General features: G+C 40.1%; 1 protein-coding gene across 1 annotated transcript in view; it reads left to right on the top strand.

Moving 5' to 3' along the window:
- LOC102382193 (bifunctional heparan sulfate N-deacetylase/N-sulfotransferase 4) overlaps positions 1 to 17,905 on the top strand; it is a 144,776-nt gene that overhangs the window by 59,627 nt on the left and 67,244 nt on the right. The window contains exons 4-5 of the mRNA XM_006035831.2: positions 3,340 to 3,525; positions 5,002 to 5,130. Of these exons, the coding sequence (XP_006035893.1) occupies positions 3,340 to 3,525; positions 5,002 to 5,130 (315 nt within the window). The remainder of the gene's footprint in view (positions 1 to 3,339; positions 3,526 to 5,001; positions 5,131 to 17,905) is intronic.

Raw genomic sequence — 17,905 nt, 5'->3', positions numbered from 1 at the left:
GGGGGGGGACAGGTCCAGAGGAAGCTGGTAGGCCTGGGGGGCGCAGGGGTAATGACTCCACAAGGAGGTCTGCCCAGTCTGTGGGAGAAGGGGTAAAACTAGCCCAATCAGCTTTGCCAGGGGCACAAAAAGCATAGCCCTGGGGCTGTGGAGAGTAGCTGGACTTTCCCAACCTTAATACTTCACCATGAATGTCTGCAAGCATTCACTAGGTTTGGTGGAAACTAAATCAGGCATACCATTTTTAGGATGACCTAAGCCCTGCTAACAGTTCCTCACCTAGGCATTTAGATCACCCTAACCTTGTTCAGGGTGATCTAAATATAATAGTTAGATATACTCTGAACCTTGTAGTAATTTGGTTTAATGGAAAGATACAAAATTTAATTGTTAACCAATAGAGTTTCCTATTTTGACTGGTCATTGTGGGGAAAGTCAATAAAATGTATTATTTTTGGATACAAACTCCTACATGAAATCAGTTACATTTCTTCAAAAATATTGACATTCTGAATTCCCATACAAGAGCAAAGACCTCTAATGGAGTGCCTGACTGGTGAATGGTGCTCAGCTGTGCCTGGCTCTGTGGCACTGCGTTGGATCACGGGAGGCATGGGGGACCCCGGAGGGTGTGCCAGAGCCCATTGAGAAACCCCCATTCCCTGCGTGAGCTGGGTATGCTACAGCCTGTACAGCTCCCTGCCTGGGATGCTTTTGGTCAGTGACCTACCTTGTTTGATTTGCTGATCTAACCTAGATCAATTAAGTTTGATACCACATCAATCCAGATCTATCTTAGACTGGAATCCACCATTTTTAAACCAGTCTACGTGCTCTAAACTTCTGTTCTGTTATGGGTACAGACCGGTTACCTAAACTGGAAAAGGTGTAATGTCTGTACCTGGCCACATTGTGTGCAAGAAATTATCAACTGTTTTGAGTCTCCAGAACTCTGTCATTAGTCGGCTAGTGTATTATGCATCTTGTTCTGTTTATATTGGTTGTGGTATGATCCTGAACTAATTTAGTACTGGACTTAGTACTGAATTTAGCATAGAGAAAGCAGTCATATATAATGAACTTACATGTTCTTGAACCTGACATTTACTTCCCATGTGGCATTAGGCAACCTGAGCTATTGGTGCCTCATTTTTCTTTGTTATCCTGTTTGTGCTTTATTCATTTTACTATAAGATCTCTGGGGATGCAGTCTCCCTGTAAATATTTGTGTACCTAACTGTCAGCATACAGGGCCGGATTTAGTTGGTGTTGCTATGTGTTTGCTACCATATAAATAAGAACATTTTGTAGTAGAAGTATCACAGAACATTCAGACATTTTATTAATGTATTTGTTTAGAGAAGGCCAAAATGTTTCAGCAAACTTAGTTCATATGTTACTTTCCTATACTTAAATTTGGCCTTAAATTTATTGATACCTTTGCTCATAATATAGACTTGACCCCTGCTTCATATAGATCTAGCAGAAAGATGATGGCAATTATGCACCAAAGATAAACTTTGCTATCAGTCGAAGTATGAAAGAGTCTCCTGCACCCGTCCTCCCCCCTCTCTGGCCCTCCCAGAACAGCCAGAGACCTCAGAGCTACATCTTTATTATGAGATAGTAGATAATGTAACGGGTTATGCTATGTGAAGTGTGAACAAATGTTCCCCATAGGTTTTATTTAATTTGATCAAAGGATCAAAGGCCCGTCTATGCTAAGTTAAGTGTCTAGCAGAATGTGCTACTGCTGGAATTAAAAAAGCAATCAACAGTTATTAGATAATATGGACAAGAGAAAGGGCAACAGTTATGATCCAGAGTTTTAGCAGTTTTCCTCCAAGTATCAATTATATTTGAATGGAAAATGGCCTATCTATTCTGAGAACTGGCAAGTCTTCATTTAGCAGAAGAGAGATGTGAGCCCATGTTGTGGTACAGAAGACTGTGACTGTGCTGAGCTTCCCAGACACAGCATCTGGATATTGAGTAATGAAGGTCTTATCATGTAAATACATTTAATGCCCAACATGGGGGCGGAGGGAGGGAATCTCTTGCAAGTATCTAGGACACTGAGTGATCATAGAATGCAGCATGATACTGGGATCAAAATGAACTAAGAAAACATCCTCTGTGGAAAAATGGATGAATCGAAAGAAACCTACCCAACGTGAAATTCTCTGAGTATGTGGAGAAATTAAAGAGGTTTGAACAGCAGTTCACTTTATATCTGAAAGTAATAGGGGAGGAAAAGTCAATAAATAGTCTTATTTCTGAAAATGGCTGGTTCTAAAGTACATGTGGTATTTAACATTTTTCAGCTAGTTCAGAAAAAAGAGCCTGGGTCCGTTTTAAGAGACCAGACTGAACAAATGCAGAACATATTGCAAAGCTGGACACCAAAGTCTGCTTTTGATGAAAATTATGAAAAAGACAGAGAAACATTCTTTATGTATATTTCTTTCTTTCTTTATTAAATATATATACCTGCCTTCCTACCAAAGGCTAAGAACAGCTTACAGTAAGAGAACAGAACAACTTAAAAGGGCAACTAGAATACCAAAATCAAACCAGGGACCCACAAAACAACATCTTGCCCTAGTTTTGTTTGGTCAACACTTACTCAAATAGAAAGGTATTGCCATGTTGCTAGTAATCAGTTGCTAGTTGTACCTGATGTCCAGGATCAGAATCTGATTGCCCTTGAGGGAGTATGTTCAAAAACTGAAGAGCAGTGGCCAAGAATGACCTACCATGTGTTTTCACCAAGTGGAGTTGATTTACTGATGGTACTTGCTGGAGGTCGCTTTTGGCTGACCTTAGGGATCAAGAGCAGGTTTAGAGAGAGATAATATATGTATATTAATCTTTATAACAAATATGCTCCTAACCAGCAAAATCTTTCTTGCATTTTCAAAATAGAAACAAACATCAATTATCACACCCAACACTCATTTATTGATTGAATATTGACTGAAAAGTTACTAGGCAAACAGCATCACTTACCAACCTTTCCAGAACTACTTTACCAAACAGCCAGCTATATATTACGAAGACACAAAATGCATAATAAGCAGGCAGTCAAATCTGTTCATTATAATGGTAGTTCAGTCTAATGATGATTTATCCTCCTGTAGTTATTACACTGTAATACCAAAGAGTTGCTTTCCTTCTCATCTCTTTCCTCTTTTAGTATGTCTTCTATGTAAAAGCATACATGACTGACTAAGTGTGATGGCTTCTTTAAAGAAACCATTTTGCAGAAAAAAGGATGAACAAATTGCATAACTTTGTTCTCCAGTACTCCAATATGCTGTTTCTCTTGCTGTGTTTCAGGAGCATGGTATTCCAACTGGTATGGGCTATGCGGTGGCTCCGCACCATTCTGGGGTCTACCCAGTACATGTTCAGCTCTATGAGGCCTGGAAGAAGGTCTGGAGTATCAGGGTCACCAGCACAGAAGAGTATCCCCATCTGAAACCTGCACGACACAGACGGGGCTTCATCCATAATGGCATCATGGTACACTGCATTTCATTATATCTTAGAAATATTTCTTAAAACGACAAAAAAGATTGCATCCCCAGTCTGACTCATAATTATGCATGAAAAGATGTGGAAACCAGCAAAGAAAAAAAATGAATGGGAGGAGTGATTTTCTTCTCCAGTATGCAAGGTTTTGGTTTAGATTTTGTTTTCTAATATTCCCATAGTAGAAGGACCTTTGCAGTTTGCACTGTAGAGGGACTAGAAGCATGGCCAATGATATTGAAGGATATGCAACCAGGTGATAGGAAACAAAGGTATTTACACCATCCGTTCAGCTGCAAAAAGACCAAAATAACCTGTAAGAATCACTTGGCGTACCTTAACAACTAGGTGGAACAATATGCTACAGATTAAAGTAAATAACCCAGAAGAATTCAATTGATAAGGAGAATTATGACAGGTAGAAGGTAATTACACAGGTTGGAATTTTCCCAATACTCAGAATAGAAATCAGGATTGGCCAACTGTGCCCTGGGCCATTAAAGAAGTAACTCCTATTGAATTCAACAAAAGATATGGACTTGCATTCAAAGACGGAACTTTATCTCATATATTTAGGAAAATAAAATGTAATTGATAACACAGTAACAAGTTACAATGTAGATTTCAATTAATTGCAAGTAGGATCATAATTCTTCAAGCATTTAAATATGCTTAGATGCTTTATTGAATGTGATCTTTCATTGATTTCTTTTGATTTGACTGAATATAAAGAGATAATCCAAATGGTAAACTAGCTAAAAATGTAGTTTGTTTTGGGAAAGGCTTGTACAAGTACTGAATAATGCCAATAAATCTTAAGAGTTTTGATGTCTTGTGATTAAATCGTTAACAGAATAACTGAGGTGGATGCTTTGGTTCATTGGGGTTTTTTTCCATCTACCGGTTTTTTGAATCCTGACACACAATCTGATGATTTATGATGGTATGTAGAGCTGACCTCAGGATATACTCATGCAACAGTCCTGCCAGCCCCTGTATATATTTCAGTTGTGGAAGGGAATTTGATTTTCAGGGCAGAGAAAAGAAAGAGCTATTTCTTCTGCCTGCAACCTGAAATACACATTTTGTGCAATATCTCACTAGCAAGAAGATTAATAGCTTGAGATAGTGAAGATGGCCAAGAAGCACTACTTATCTTTTAATAAACTAACCTTGCTAAAGGAGGAGAAGCTTTTTTCTTCCTGTTACAAAACCCTGAAAACAAACCCTGAATTATTACTATGTGAAATGAATAGAATGGTCTCAATGAAGGATTTGGAACACAGTGGTGCAGCCACTTTTTAACAGGCAGTTGGAGTTATCAACGAGCAATATCGTGCTCATCTACGATGAGAACAAAATAATCCATATGGGAGCAAAATCAGCAAGGTTTCTGCCATCTCCTGCTTTTTGAATGAGATTTACAGAAGTAGGCTCATGTCACTGGCATTTTTATTTTGTTCTCAGGTACTCCCCAGGCAAACCTGTGGCCTTTTCACTCACACAATTTTCTACAAGGAATATCCTGGAGGTCCTCTAGAACTGGACAAAAGCATCCAAGGAGGGGAACTCTTCCTCACCATCCTCCTGAATCCTGTATGTAACCTACTTGACTAATCTAGTACCATACTGAACCCTTATAGGTGGGGGAAAGGTAAGAACATAAGAAGTGACATACCGGGGCAAATTAATCATCAGCTATCTCTAGTCTAATGTCCTGTCTTCAACAATGGCAAGTAGTAGATGGTTTTGAGGAAGAGGAGATGAACAGGGCATATCTAATGAAATCCATCCCATGCTATACCTTCCCTGATATCAGCCAACATTGTTTTAGGGATATTGGAGACAACTGAATTTTTAATTCATATCTCATTTGACAAGGTAATCACCTTGCATCTCTGACCTTCTCTACTTGCCAGTTACTTCGCATGTCACTTTACCATCTCCTCCCCTTTTTGCTCATTGTAGTGGATGATCACTATTTCACACATGATGACCTGCCTATTGATGGATGTCATTTTCCCCATGAGAGGTACCATAGTGACTGAAAAGAATAGGGGAAAAACAACTTTTTCTGTGGCTTTTTCTGTGTGTAACATTATGTGATCCTGTGTGTGTTTTTAGATATGAATATAGTTTTATTTATCGTATTGCTGATATTTTAGTAATTTGTTGCATTGTTGTGACATTTTATATCTGTCAGTCAGACAAAAAAGAGTTACAAGATGCAGCCTTCCATAAAAGAGAGGTTTATTTCAATTTCCTTTAGTCTATGGGCTTGTTTTAACCAAACTGATTTCCAATAATTGAAAGTACAATACAGGAAACCCTTGCTCTCGTGGTTTCAAATATCAGCAAATGCCGAACCCGCATTTTAAATACACTTTATACACTTACAGGAGCTCCTTGGGAGCTCTGTGCTTGCTGCCACCAGGCTCCTGCCACCACTCCTGTTGCCGCTGGAGCCGTGTCCCCCACCAGCTGCCGGGGGCACTGCGTTCAAGAACACAGACTGCAGTGCCTTATTCGCGGATTTCGTCATTCGTGGGGGATACTAGAACATATCCCCCACAAATGGCAAGGGGATAGCATTTGAAAATATTATTGGATAGCATTGGAAAAAAAACAGCTTTATATCTATACTGTTACCATTTGAGTTTTACTTCTTACTTTTATGATTTTCTATCATTACCTCATCAAAAGCTGTTATTTTACTGAACTGCATCACACACGTGAAATTCTGACATGTACTCTCCCAAACCTGAGTTAAGTACGTATATGTTCCATATAATCCTTATTCAGACAGGAAGAAATATAATTTAATCATGTGTGAGCTGAAGTAAGACATGTCATAAAACCCTACCATCATTTAAGTCAGGCCAGCGCAGCACAGTATAAAATATGCAGCAACCACAACAGTAAAAGCAAAAGCAAGTCTTATCATGCAACAAATTGGTGTGAGCACAGAATAAAACCCACAAAACATGTATTCATATATGTGTTTTCCAGTAAATATAGCATTTTGATGCCTTGCTGTATAGTCAATGCATTAATAAGTGAACAAACAGATTTTTTTCCTTTTCCACAGTAAGGAGAAATTTAAAGATCCAGTGGTTCTTGTTTTGAAATATTTCAAGGCTTCACACACTAAAATATAAACTATTTGAAAAGGTCCAGCCACTCAGGATACTTGCCTATTCTACTGGCCAGTTGAAGATTCAGCTCAATAAAAAAATATGCATTTGAATGTGAGGTGTAACTGACAGTAGTGCATACTAAAATAGTAACAATACACTTCCCTATGTGCAGTCTGGGGCACTTTCACACATAGTCTGGTTAATGAGCTTTTCTTGTACTTGTTTATCATTTAATGCAGTTTCTGAAAATGAATACAGTGCACATTGGTGTTTGCTTTTCAGATAGATTACAGAGAAGACAGCTATCTGGCATAGAAAAACATTTTAAATTGTAATAATAGGAATCTACCATCTTTGTAGAAATGATACACAATTGGATATGTAATGTAACTTACAGCTATAGCCATTCTTAGGGACCAAAATCTTAATAATGATACATGCATCATCCCTAGTGCACATTATTGAAAGTTTGGATTATGTATGACAGTATATATTATGAAATTTCAGACTTTGCAGAAAGCCCTTTATTTTCCAGAAAATTGTCATAAAATGGGTTGCACCCAATTGTTTATATATGTCTGTGTGCATGTATGTGTGTACATATTTTTTTAATCCATACTTTACAAAAACAAAGGCACAGACATCATTTCCATTGGTGTGCCAGAGATTTGCAGAAATACTCTCTCTCCTATTAATAATAATGTCACTTGCTTGAATAAATCTCCTGCTTGTTGGGGTCTATTCTCTAAAGTGTGTGACTCATTCCAATTAGCATGTGTGTGAATTTTGTTTATATAACCAGGGGAGAGTAGATCCCAACTGTGTGAAAAATAGACCCCCATGGTGTGTGCAAACTATCAAATTCTATTTCTACTTACTGAAAGATTGTATGGGTGTATGCATTTATTTTTGTAGCCCTGCCGGGCTACCATGACAACTGAAGATTTACAAATTACACGTCATTACTATAGTGAATCACATTCATGGCAGGGTTAGAGAATGGCCTTTGTTGAATTCTTAACACAGCTAATCAATTATCTCACTCTATAAGGTAGATAAGAGTCTCTTATTAAAACCTAAAAAAATAGGAACATGGAATTGAGCCACTGAGGCAAATCACCTGCAATTACAGGCAGTCATATTATATAATGCCTATTATAAACTGAGCAAGCTCCACCTAAAACCCTACTCTTGCTAGAAAGCTTATAATTAGAACTATTCTGTTATTTTCAAACTACTACTTAGTAATTTTCAGAAGAATCTTATTCATTACTAATAAGTCTTTATTCTTACTATTCATCTATAATGTCAAATTGGAGTAAGAGTTACTAAGGTCATGATCTAACTTCTTTTGACTTTCATTGATTTTTGCCTGGAGCTGGATCAGGTCCATGAGACCTACATTTTTTCACTTCCATCAACAGGAAAATGCATGTTTGTTTAGTATGTAGGAAGCTACTATTTCAATGGTGAGTCTGCAACCTGGCCTTCTACAAATTGAAAGTAAGTCAGTTATTGTTACACAGACACTAATCTGCACTTTAGTCAGATACAGTATTTGAGTTATGGATGAGATATAATTTGTATCAGTGTGTGTATGTAAATCATGGAAGATCTATAAAGTTGTGCTATTTTTTTCCCAAAAAGAGGAGGAGAGATAGTTATATTATAGTTAATGTACCTTAAGGCAAATACATGTATTTCATGAAGTATAAATGTTCAATTACACTGCCCCAAAGCATCCACTAAAAGTGCTGATGATGACAGTGCGATTTGTCTTCTGAGAAGTGTTCAGTTACTTATCTACCCCTTTCAGTGCTTCTTTAAATGAAGGTTACCTGATAAGACCACATTTTACCTGGACTGTTTTGCATTTGAATAGGAATATTGTATATTTCCTGGGAAGTGGAAGAGTTGGAATCTTGTGGCTATGCTGGTTTAGACATGGATATGCAGGATTTCTGGTGATATATGTTATTGGACAAACTGTATAGTTAGGAGAGATCATAGACAAGCTTTTGGTTACAAATTCTCCTTCCTCAGGACTGGGAGCGAAGCGGAGACTACCTAAATTATCATGATAGTTTAGGTAGTCTCCGCTTCGCTCCCAGTCCTGAGGAAGATGTCCTGGTCTGGTGGTGGGGAGCCATGCCCCCTGCTTCATGCCTCTGGGGGGCTTGCCCTCATGCTGCCCCAACTGCCTTGGAGCATCACAGCAGGGGAAGGAGGTATTAGGTGGGAGTGGATTGTAGGCAGTCAGTGCAAGGGCAGAAAAAAGTTTGCTTGGCTTTCTAGGACTTCTGAGAAGCCACACCATGTGCAGCCCTGGATGATAATAGATTTGGCAAAGGCCTTGTTGTTGGGATTGCAGATGAAGCTCTGGTTCACCACATTGCCACACAGCAGCTCGGTCACAATCTCCAGCTTGTTGGCAGTACATAGGCAGGTGGTGTGGTCGCTGGGTGACAGCGTTGGTGTGGGCAGCAGCTCAAACTTCTTCCAGATGTCTTCATAGAGAGCAGGTGGTTATAGCTTACTGCTCTGCTGCTGTGCCACCAGGTAATAGCTCTCATCCTCCTCCTCAAAGTAGAAGTAGGGCTGCACCAAGTCATAGTTGTAGTTCTTGTTGGCCAGGCTTGCAGTCAGCAGCATTGCAGCATTCAGCACCTGCAGGGCACACATGTCAGGACACCTCTAGATTCAGGGGGAAGCATGGGGCAGCCCCCCAACCTACAGCCCCTCCAAGCAGCTCCATTGTATAGGGGTGCATCCCCCACAAAAAGGCTGTATTTTATAGGGTGCCTCCCCCCAGGCTGCACCCCCCCAGGCAGATCTGTTGCGTGGGGGTACACTCCACACCCCAGTCTGTCAGAAGCTGCAATTGCCTTCACTAGCCGCACCTCCCCCAGTATCCTCTTGCCTACCCCACCTATCCTCCTTCCTCCTCCAGCTATGGGACAACCTGCACCTGCTGGCCGGGACCCCTCACTCTCCAAGCATGCAGAGTGAGAGGAAACAGCTGGGCAGAGGTGTAGGCAGCCCCCTGGCAACTGCAGCTGCCCTACTCCCAGGGTTCAAGTGAGGAAAGCATAGTTCACCCTCCCTTTGCACTGGCTGCCTGCAACCCACTCCCCTCCAACACCCTCTTCCCTGCTGTGATGCTCCAAGGCACCCAGGGCAGCATGAGGGCAAGCCCCACAGAGGCATAGAACATGGGGCACAGCCCCCCAGCACCAGCCTGGGAAACCAGGCTGTCACTGTCTTGGCCTGCCTGCCCAGGCCAGAGCTCCCACTGATTGGAGCTGCCTCCGGATCTGGAGACAGCTCCTTCCCCAGAGCTTGGGGCTAAGCCAAGCAGCAGTTGTGGCCCCCTGCTGCCTGAGCTGACTGGGAGCAATTTGCTTCCAAGCCAGGATCTTCCTGTGTGTTCAGGTGCATTAATGTAAAGTACCATTGGCTAGTACCTGTATCTGTCTATACTAGCCTTTATGTTAATCTACTGCACAGTAATTGCTGTGCACATGTAGATAGTAACATTTTACTGCACATTAGATTAGTCTAATGTGAAGTAAAGCACACATGTAGACACTCCCTACTTCTACCAAATACAATCCTGAATCCCACAGAGGAGTTGTTTCAGGTTTAGGTGCAAGGAGAGGAGTGTTAAGGAGACAATGATATTTCCTTCCATAAACTTTATCAGACATTTTCCTGTCCTGTGCCTGGAAGACAACAATACTCTTGGATATGGTACATTGAAATTAGGAATGATTCAACTGTATATGCTGTCTCAGAATAAACTAAGTTTTACCCATTCCCAAATTAATATTTTTAAGGTTTCAAAATATTGTAATTTTCTTCACCTGTAGTTACTTCAATGCCGTTTCTTCTTTCTACTACTTTAAGATGGAAAAGAAAGATGGCAGGCACAGAGTTGGAGACAGAAGCCATGCTGTGCCAGTCAGCAGGGGAAGGGGAAGCCCCTGCTATATGCCCTCCCCCCACCATTGTTCTTGCTGGGTCTGGTTTGGCTAAGGTGGCAGTAGGAACCCCTGCTCCCCCTTTCCCCTGGCCCTGCACAGCTGACAAGTACAGGCAGGATTCAGGGCTAGGGTGCAAAGGCTTTGCTGCCTCAACTCTGTGACAGCCTGTGGTCAGGGCCAGCCTGGTGCTTGGCCAGACCAAATAAACATGGGTGGAGATTAGCCCTCCCACCCTGTGAAAGGGGCTAGCAGGGGCCCATGAAGGATACTGGGATGCTGGAGGACAGTGACCTATTTAAGTCAGGAGGGGATCTGGTAAAGAAGTTCGATAGATCGATCTAACCTAAACTGATTAAATCTGATACTACATCCTTTCACGTCTACCTTAGACTGGGTTCTGCTATTTTTAAATCAGTCTATATGCACTGAACTTTTGTTCTATTACAGGTTTAGATAGGTTTCCAATCACTTTTTCCAGTTAATGTTTAATTTCTGTACCTAACCAAAGACTGCAAGTAGTTCTTTCTCACACCCCACCTCGATCTCCACCCCAGTGCACACAGCCAAGCCAGCCACTTTAGTTCCCCTTACTATTCCAGCCATCAGTTTCTTAGAAGAAATTGTTCTGGTGGAACACATATGTCATTAGATAGACAGGAGAACAGTAGTGCAACTAAACTGATTTCAGTTGAAACCTAAAAAAAAAAGGTTTTGAAGCTGTCATCAGAAGTTAAAAGACCTACTGTTGTGCAAGGTAAAGCACTTTCTCTTTTTGTAAATAGTTCATTTTGTTTCATAATATGTCATAATTAGTTGTAGCTACAAGATATAATAAATTCAGTGTTGTAATGGCCATTTGGCTGGCACAATTGCTTTGTGCTATTATCTAACTACCTGAAGCTAAATGAAAATCATATAATTTTGATCCTTCTGCTAACTGTGCAAAAATAAATGTGCAGCAGCTCTGCAGAAAAGGACCTGGGCGTTACAGTGGACAATAAGCTGAATATGAGCCAGCAGTGTGCCCTTGTTGTCAAGAAAGCTAACGGCATACTAGGCTACATTAGTAGGAGTGCTGCCAGTAGGTCAAGGGAAGTGATTATTCCCCTTTAATCAGTACTGGTGAAGCCACATCTGGAGTACTGTGCTCAGTTTTGGCCCCCCACTACAGAAACAATGAGGACAAATTGGAGAGAGTCCAGCAGAGGGCAACAAAAATGATAAGGAGGCTGGGGCATGACTTATGAGGAGAGGCTGAGGGAACTGAGCTTATTTAGTCTAGAAAAGAAAAGATGGAGGGGGGAATTTAATAGCAGCCTTTAACTATCTGAAGCAGAGGTCAAAAGAGGATGGAACTAGACTGTTCTCAGTGGTGGCAGATGACAGAACAAGGAGAAATGGCTTTAAGTTGCAGCAAGAGAAGTTTAGGTTAGAGATTAGGAAGAATTTTCTCACAAGGAAGGTAGTAAAACACTGGAACAGGTTACCCAGAGAGGTGGTAGAATCTCCATCTTCAGAGGTTTTCAAGACCTGGCTAGACAAAGCTTTGGCTGGGATGTTCTAGTTGACGGTGGTCCTACCTTGAGCAGGGGGTTGGACTAAATGACATCCTGAGGTCTCTTCCAACCCTAATTTTCTATGATTTCTATGATTTCTAAAAATAAAAGCAGGGGAACCTAAAATTACATGAACAAATAGTAGCAAAAGTTATTCCTGGAAGATGTACACACAAGTAAGTTAGTGACTAAATTAAGTTTACATGAATAGCAATTCAAGAGCAACAGAATGCAAGACAAGATCAAAGCTGAATTCCATTATCAGTCACTGGAGGATAGCATGCACTTCAGCTCCATAGCCATTGATCTAATGGGCCTCTCTGCATTACAAACCATATGTTATACAACAGATCACTGGTCCATTACCTCTAAGCAAGGAACTGAACCTGGAGTAGTACCCAGTAGAGTTAAAAAAGAGTAAATGGCTGTGGTCCTGCTCACTGAATGGGCACAACATTTGAATTCTACTTCTAGTACCTATAGGAAAATTACTATCTCAGACAATTTAAAAGCTGGGCGTTCAAAGCATGAAGTGGCAACTTAATTTATAGGTGTCTTTTATTTAGAGAATTTCAGGAATTCAGCAGTGAGTGTAGGATAGTAAATGAAAAGCAATGAACTATGTTCTTCTAAAGCTAACAGGGACAGTAACTCTGTCACCCCTCCTCATATGCAACAATATACATGAAAGCTGCTGCCTTTCTTACCACTTTTTCAAGTATCATTCATAAATTAATGTTTTACTGTTTGGTAGACTACACCAAAAAAGGTTTGATTAAACTACTTTGCAATTAGTTTGATAAGTAAAGCAATTTTCAAGATTAATCAAATCTTAAGTAGTAACATTACAAAATAATAAGGTGTTAGATTGGCTAAGATTTATTTGTTACAAGGGTCAGATTGTGAATCCCTCAGTAATAGTGAACAATTTCTCACATTATTTACTTAAGTAGCATTTATTCTATGAGTAAATGTTTGATATAAAGGACCATGTCACAATATGGTTCTGAGGAAGAGAGGCAGACATTTATATAAAGATCCCATTTCCCACCCAAACTGAAAAATCACTTAAAATTTAAAAGCGGTTCTTATTGATTTCCAAACCTGAATAGACTCAAAAGTCCATTGAAATTTGAGATGTAAAAGATGCATGTATTCAGATAAGAGCCATAATGGGTAGGGGAAAGTCCATTTTTTAAAAATATAAGCTAAGGAGGTTTAGTCATTAATTTGGAATGCTAAAAATGTTTAAATGTTTACACCTTCAGCAAAAAATATCCCAAAATAAGTTTTTTTTCTACTGTCAGACTCTACTGCCACAGCCAAGTCATCAGACTTTGTTCACCTCTGTATGCTTCTGCTTGCTCCATGTAACTCTGCTGTAGCAGCTGTACCAGGAGGTTGTGAAGTGCAGGCTGGGAAGACTCCAGCTGTTGAGGAGATGGTAGCAACTGGCAGAAGGTGTAAAACTACCTTTGAGTCCCTTCTGTCAGCTGCCAGACTATGGTAGAAGCCTACTTTCATTGAGATGGATGGTGTAATTATGCTAGCAAAAGAAAGGGGTACTGCCACTGCAAGGGAGCTCTAAGTGTAAACACTCCCTCATTTCCTGGCAGAACTTGAGTACTGCTGACACAAGCCTGCAGCATAGACCAGATTGTTATTAGTAAACTTTTTATTTGGGCTAGTTTGAATTTGTATGAAGAGTTTGTCAGAAAGAGCTACAGGAAATCTTCCAAAGGAAAATTATCTTCTATATAATGTATTGTGGTCTATACCAATATATTTTTCTCTTTAACAGTGTTTTGAGTCATGTCTGGTGGGAATGATTTAGCATTAGGCAAAGGATAGGTAGCAGATCAATCAAAACATCTTTCCTTTGAGTTCTATCCACTGGGTTTTAGAAGCCCCAGACAGTCCCTTCCCAAAGAATCACTGGTGTGGAAGATTGCTCTGATTCCAGTATCCGTTTTGTAGATAAATAGCTGCATTAAACTAATGAAGTCAGTAGGTTTTGTATCAAACACACATACAGGAACTGTGTTTAAAACATGTCAGTGTGCCACCTTTTCACAAGCATAAAACTAATTTAAAGACCTAAAACAATGATCAGTTGTGTATGTCCATTTACAACCATAAAGTATATATCACACTAGTACAAGGTGGGTACTAGTTTTTCCCCAGGCAGTTTTGTGAATCCAGCTCTACATTCCCTTGGATTTTATTACAAGCTCCTGAAAATGAATATTTTTTGGTTTCATTTTGGCAGGAAAAGAAACATATGTGAGGTCTGTCTGAACCTTTTGGGTTTGTTCTGGCAGCTGACATGAAAAATTTGCCTGGTCCTAATAATATCATCATTACTTGTTTGCCATTGGTCCAAACAAATGGGGTTGAACCACTGATATTACTAAAAGCCTGATATATACAGTAAATAAATGACTGAAATAAAAACTTGAATCATTCAAAAAAATATATAAAACTAAAGGGAACTTAAAAAACTTCTACTTTTATAATTAATCTATTTTTGACATGCAGAGGTAAAACTGATTTTCAATAGCCAGTCAAGACCAAATTATTCAGTAACGGTATAGTAAGCACTCATGCCTTTTCACCAAGGACCATTTGCCTGTTAATTATAATTATTTTATAAGGCAAATCAAATAAAACCATTATAAGAGATCTTAATTTGAAAACTAAAAACTCAAATAGTTACATATACAGGCTGCATCCAGATGTGTGTGGATGTTTGGTTCCTCAGAGGCAACTAGCAGAGGCACATCTTGTGCTGCCCACTAGTTGTCCGCAGGGAACACCTGTGCTATGTGCCCTCTGGTGCATGGCAGGTTACCCTGGGTGGGGTAGGGGAGGCTGGGGCCAGCACTGGGCTGGCCTCAATGACCTTACCTGTGGCCCTGGGTGCCTCCCGAGGCTGCAGCAATGACAATCCTGCCACATGGAGCCTGGACAGCAGCCAGAGTGTGGCTCCAGCTGTCCAGGGTCTGGTTTTGAGGGGTGCATGCTGCCCTCATGTGTACCGCTCCATATTTTTTTCCCCATGTTTTTTTTTTTACCTCTGGATATCCAGGGGCCAGAACCCTCCCTCCCTGTAGACCCCCACGCTCCTTCCTTGCAGTGCAGAATACAATTGAACATGCGGTATATGGTGCCACAGACATGTCTTCAGTGCCACATACCGCATGGCCATGCTCATTTGGACACAGCTACAGACTCTATCTCCATCTCTGAGCTGTCAAGGAGGTCCTATATACTGTAGAAGAGGGCTGGCTGGTCCTTAAAGTGTCATTATGAATGTGTCAGTATGGAGAAGGTATAAGGGTTTTCTTCCTTGTCACTTTCTTAAACTGATCTTCTTTGCTTACTGTTTGTTTCCATGCCTAGCCCCATGTGGTTTTAATTGGTTGTTTTTAACTGTTTTTTAATCATTTTTGTTATTTTTGTATAATACAGGTCAACAGTCTCTCTGCCTCTCTTCCCCCCCCCCCCCACACACACACATGCACACACTTTTATCTGGAAGTCTTAGATACTATGAGATCCTTCTGTCCATTATATTTTTCCATCTTTGCCAGTAACTTTTTAAAGTGGAATTAATTTTTGCAGGTCCAGAAGGCAAGCTATAGTCTGCATTAAAGTGCAAACTATGATCAAAACTGCAAAAATTTCTGTAGTATTATATATGTGAGTTTTCCTGGGCTAGTGTGTTAATATCAAACTAGATCATCAAAATGATTCCTTCTGGCCTTAAAGTCCAGTAATCTAAGATCATGCCATTATACTAATGGGATAAGACCATTTGCAATGAACAATGTAGCAGTAACTAGCAACATCTTTGAAACATGCTACTTTAAAATGTTTAGCTACAAGACTACAGCATATTGCTTGAACAGGAAAGGTTGCTAAAGTCTACAGACATCAATTTCAAATTTATGATCCCAGGGATAGGTATCTAAATATGATGGATACCAAAATAAGTGCCTTGATATTCAAAGATGTTCAGCATATACATCTACTGTTGATTTTGTTGACATCTGTTCATTTTTTGTGTTTCACTTTCCTCACTTTGTATTTTTACTTCGTCCAGTTTAGATCCATTTAAAATTTTATGAACATTTTTTAGATGTATCCCTCCTCCAGATTATTAATGGAAATGTTCAGCACATTGACTACCATTAAATATCTTCATAATTGAAAACTTATGCAATAAGTGACAGTAAGAAACAGAAATAACATCTAAAAGCAAATGTGATAGATTACAAAACAAAAGCTCCTTATATAGTAACCCAGCCTATCTTGCATTACAAAATGCCTGCCCAAAATAGGAAACTTTTACAGCATTTTTAATGCTTTCAGTACTTCTAAAATGAAATTCCATGTATTGTTCAAGACAACTGTAAATATTTTGGAGTATAATATTTCATTGGACACTATCAAAGGATTTATGAAGATCTAAGCATATGAAAGCTACCATTCCTTAATAATCTGTGCATTTTTTCCTCTTAATTTTATTAAGGTGTGTGTGTGTGTATTGAGCCTGAATCTCATTTGCTCCAGAGACACTCCACTTCATTCTGGCAACATAAGTAGGCCTTAAGAGGGTGTAAAGAACTTTATGCTGCCTGATAGGTAAGAAAGAATTAGTGCAACTGAGAATAGATTATTATATGACTTCCTTTTAATAATTATTCCATTATTTTGTTACAAATGGAGTTCAATCTCAAATTATTTTAACTGTCCAGATCAGTCCTGTTTGTTATTTTAAAAATCATTACCTTGTTATAAATGTTTTTAAATTATATATAAGCTCTTAAAGGCTATTCTAGGGTTCATCAGATCAATCAATTCCATCTTGCTGTAGAAACATTTCAGCTGGAATAGACAGGATTTTGAGGCTAGGGACAGAAATTGAAAAAGCCTGAGCCTGAACTGATTCAATCTTTGCAGGTTAGTCTAACCTGCAAAGCTTGAACTGATTTGGAGGTGGACAGACATTCCCTTTTCATTTCAGAAATGTGGGCACGTGCCTGCAGTGGATCAGGCTAGAGGCTGCAGGGTGTGGTGCTCAAGCAGCCCACCATTCCCTTCCACAGGGCTGAGCTGAGGAGAAGCATGACCAGGCCCCAACAGGATGCTCTTATTATTCCACCCCCTCCTGAGCTGCCCAGCAGGAAAAGTTTATCACCCCTAACTCAGTGTTTATCAACCCATTAAGGAAAGAAAGCCTCTCTCCATTAACTAATGGAGCTCTTCATAAGCACCTCTTCTAAGGAAGGACATTAAGTTACCTGTTGATTAGCTCCAAAAAGCCTGTCTGCCTTTGTGGTCTGCCACAGCATGGACTGTAGCCAACATGTGGTCTGCTAGCTAATGCTGCGGTGTCTGTGTAAAGCAGAGAAGTAGAGGGAATAATCCCTGCTTAACAGTGAGAAGCCAGGCTGTGTGCCTGTAAGTCTCTGCTGGAGCTACAGCCAGGGGGCAGAAGGGAGGGGCTAGCTCTGCTGTGGAGCAGACAGCCCTGCCCAGCCCAGAGAGCATGCCAGGATGCTCAGGGAGTCTGGTTTATCTTAAACCAGCAAGGAGTCTGGGACAGACATTGCATAAACTGGTTTGAGCCAAATCAGTTAAGTCTGATACTACATTCAACCAGGTTCATCTCAAACCAGTTTCAGCCATT

This window comes from Alligator sinensis, unplaced genomic scaffold (genome assembly GCF_000455745.1).
Source record: "Alligator sinensis unplaced genomic scaffold, ASM45574v1 scaffold1135_1, whole genome shotgun sequence".
Classification (NCBI taxonomy): Eukaryota; Metazoa; Chordata; order Crocodylia; family Alligatoridae; genus Alligator; species Alligator sinensis.
This window is presented reverse-complemented; position numbering and strand designations above follow the sequence as displayed.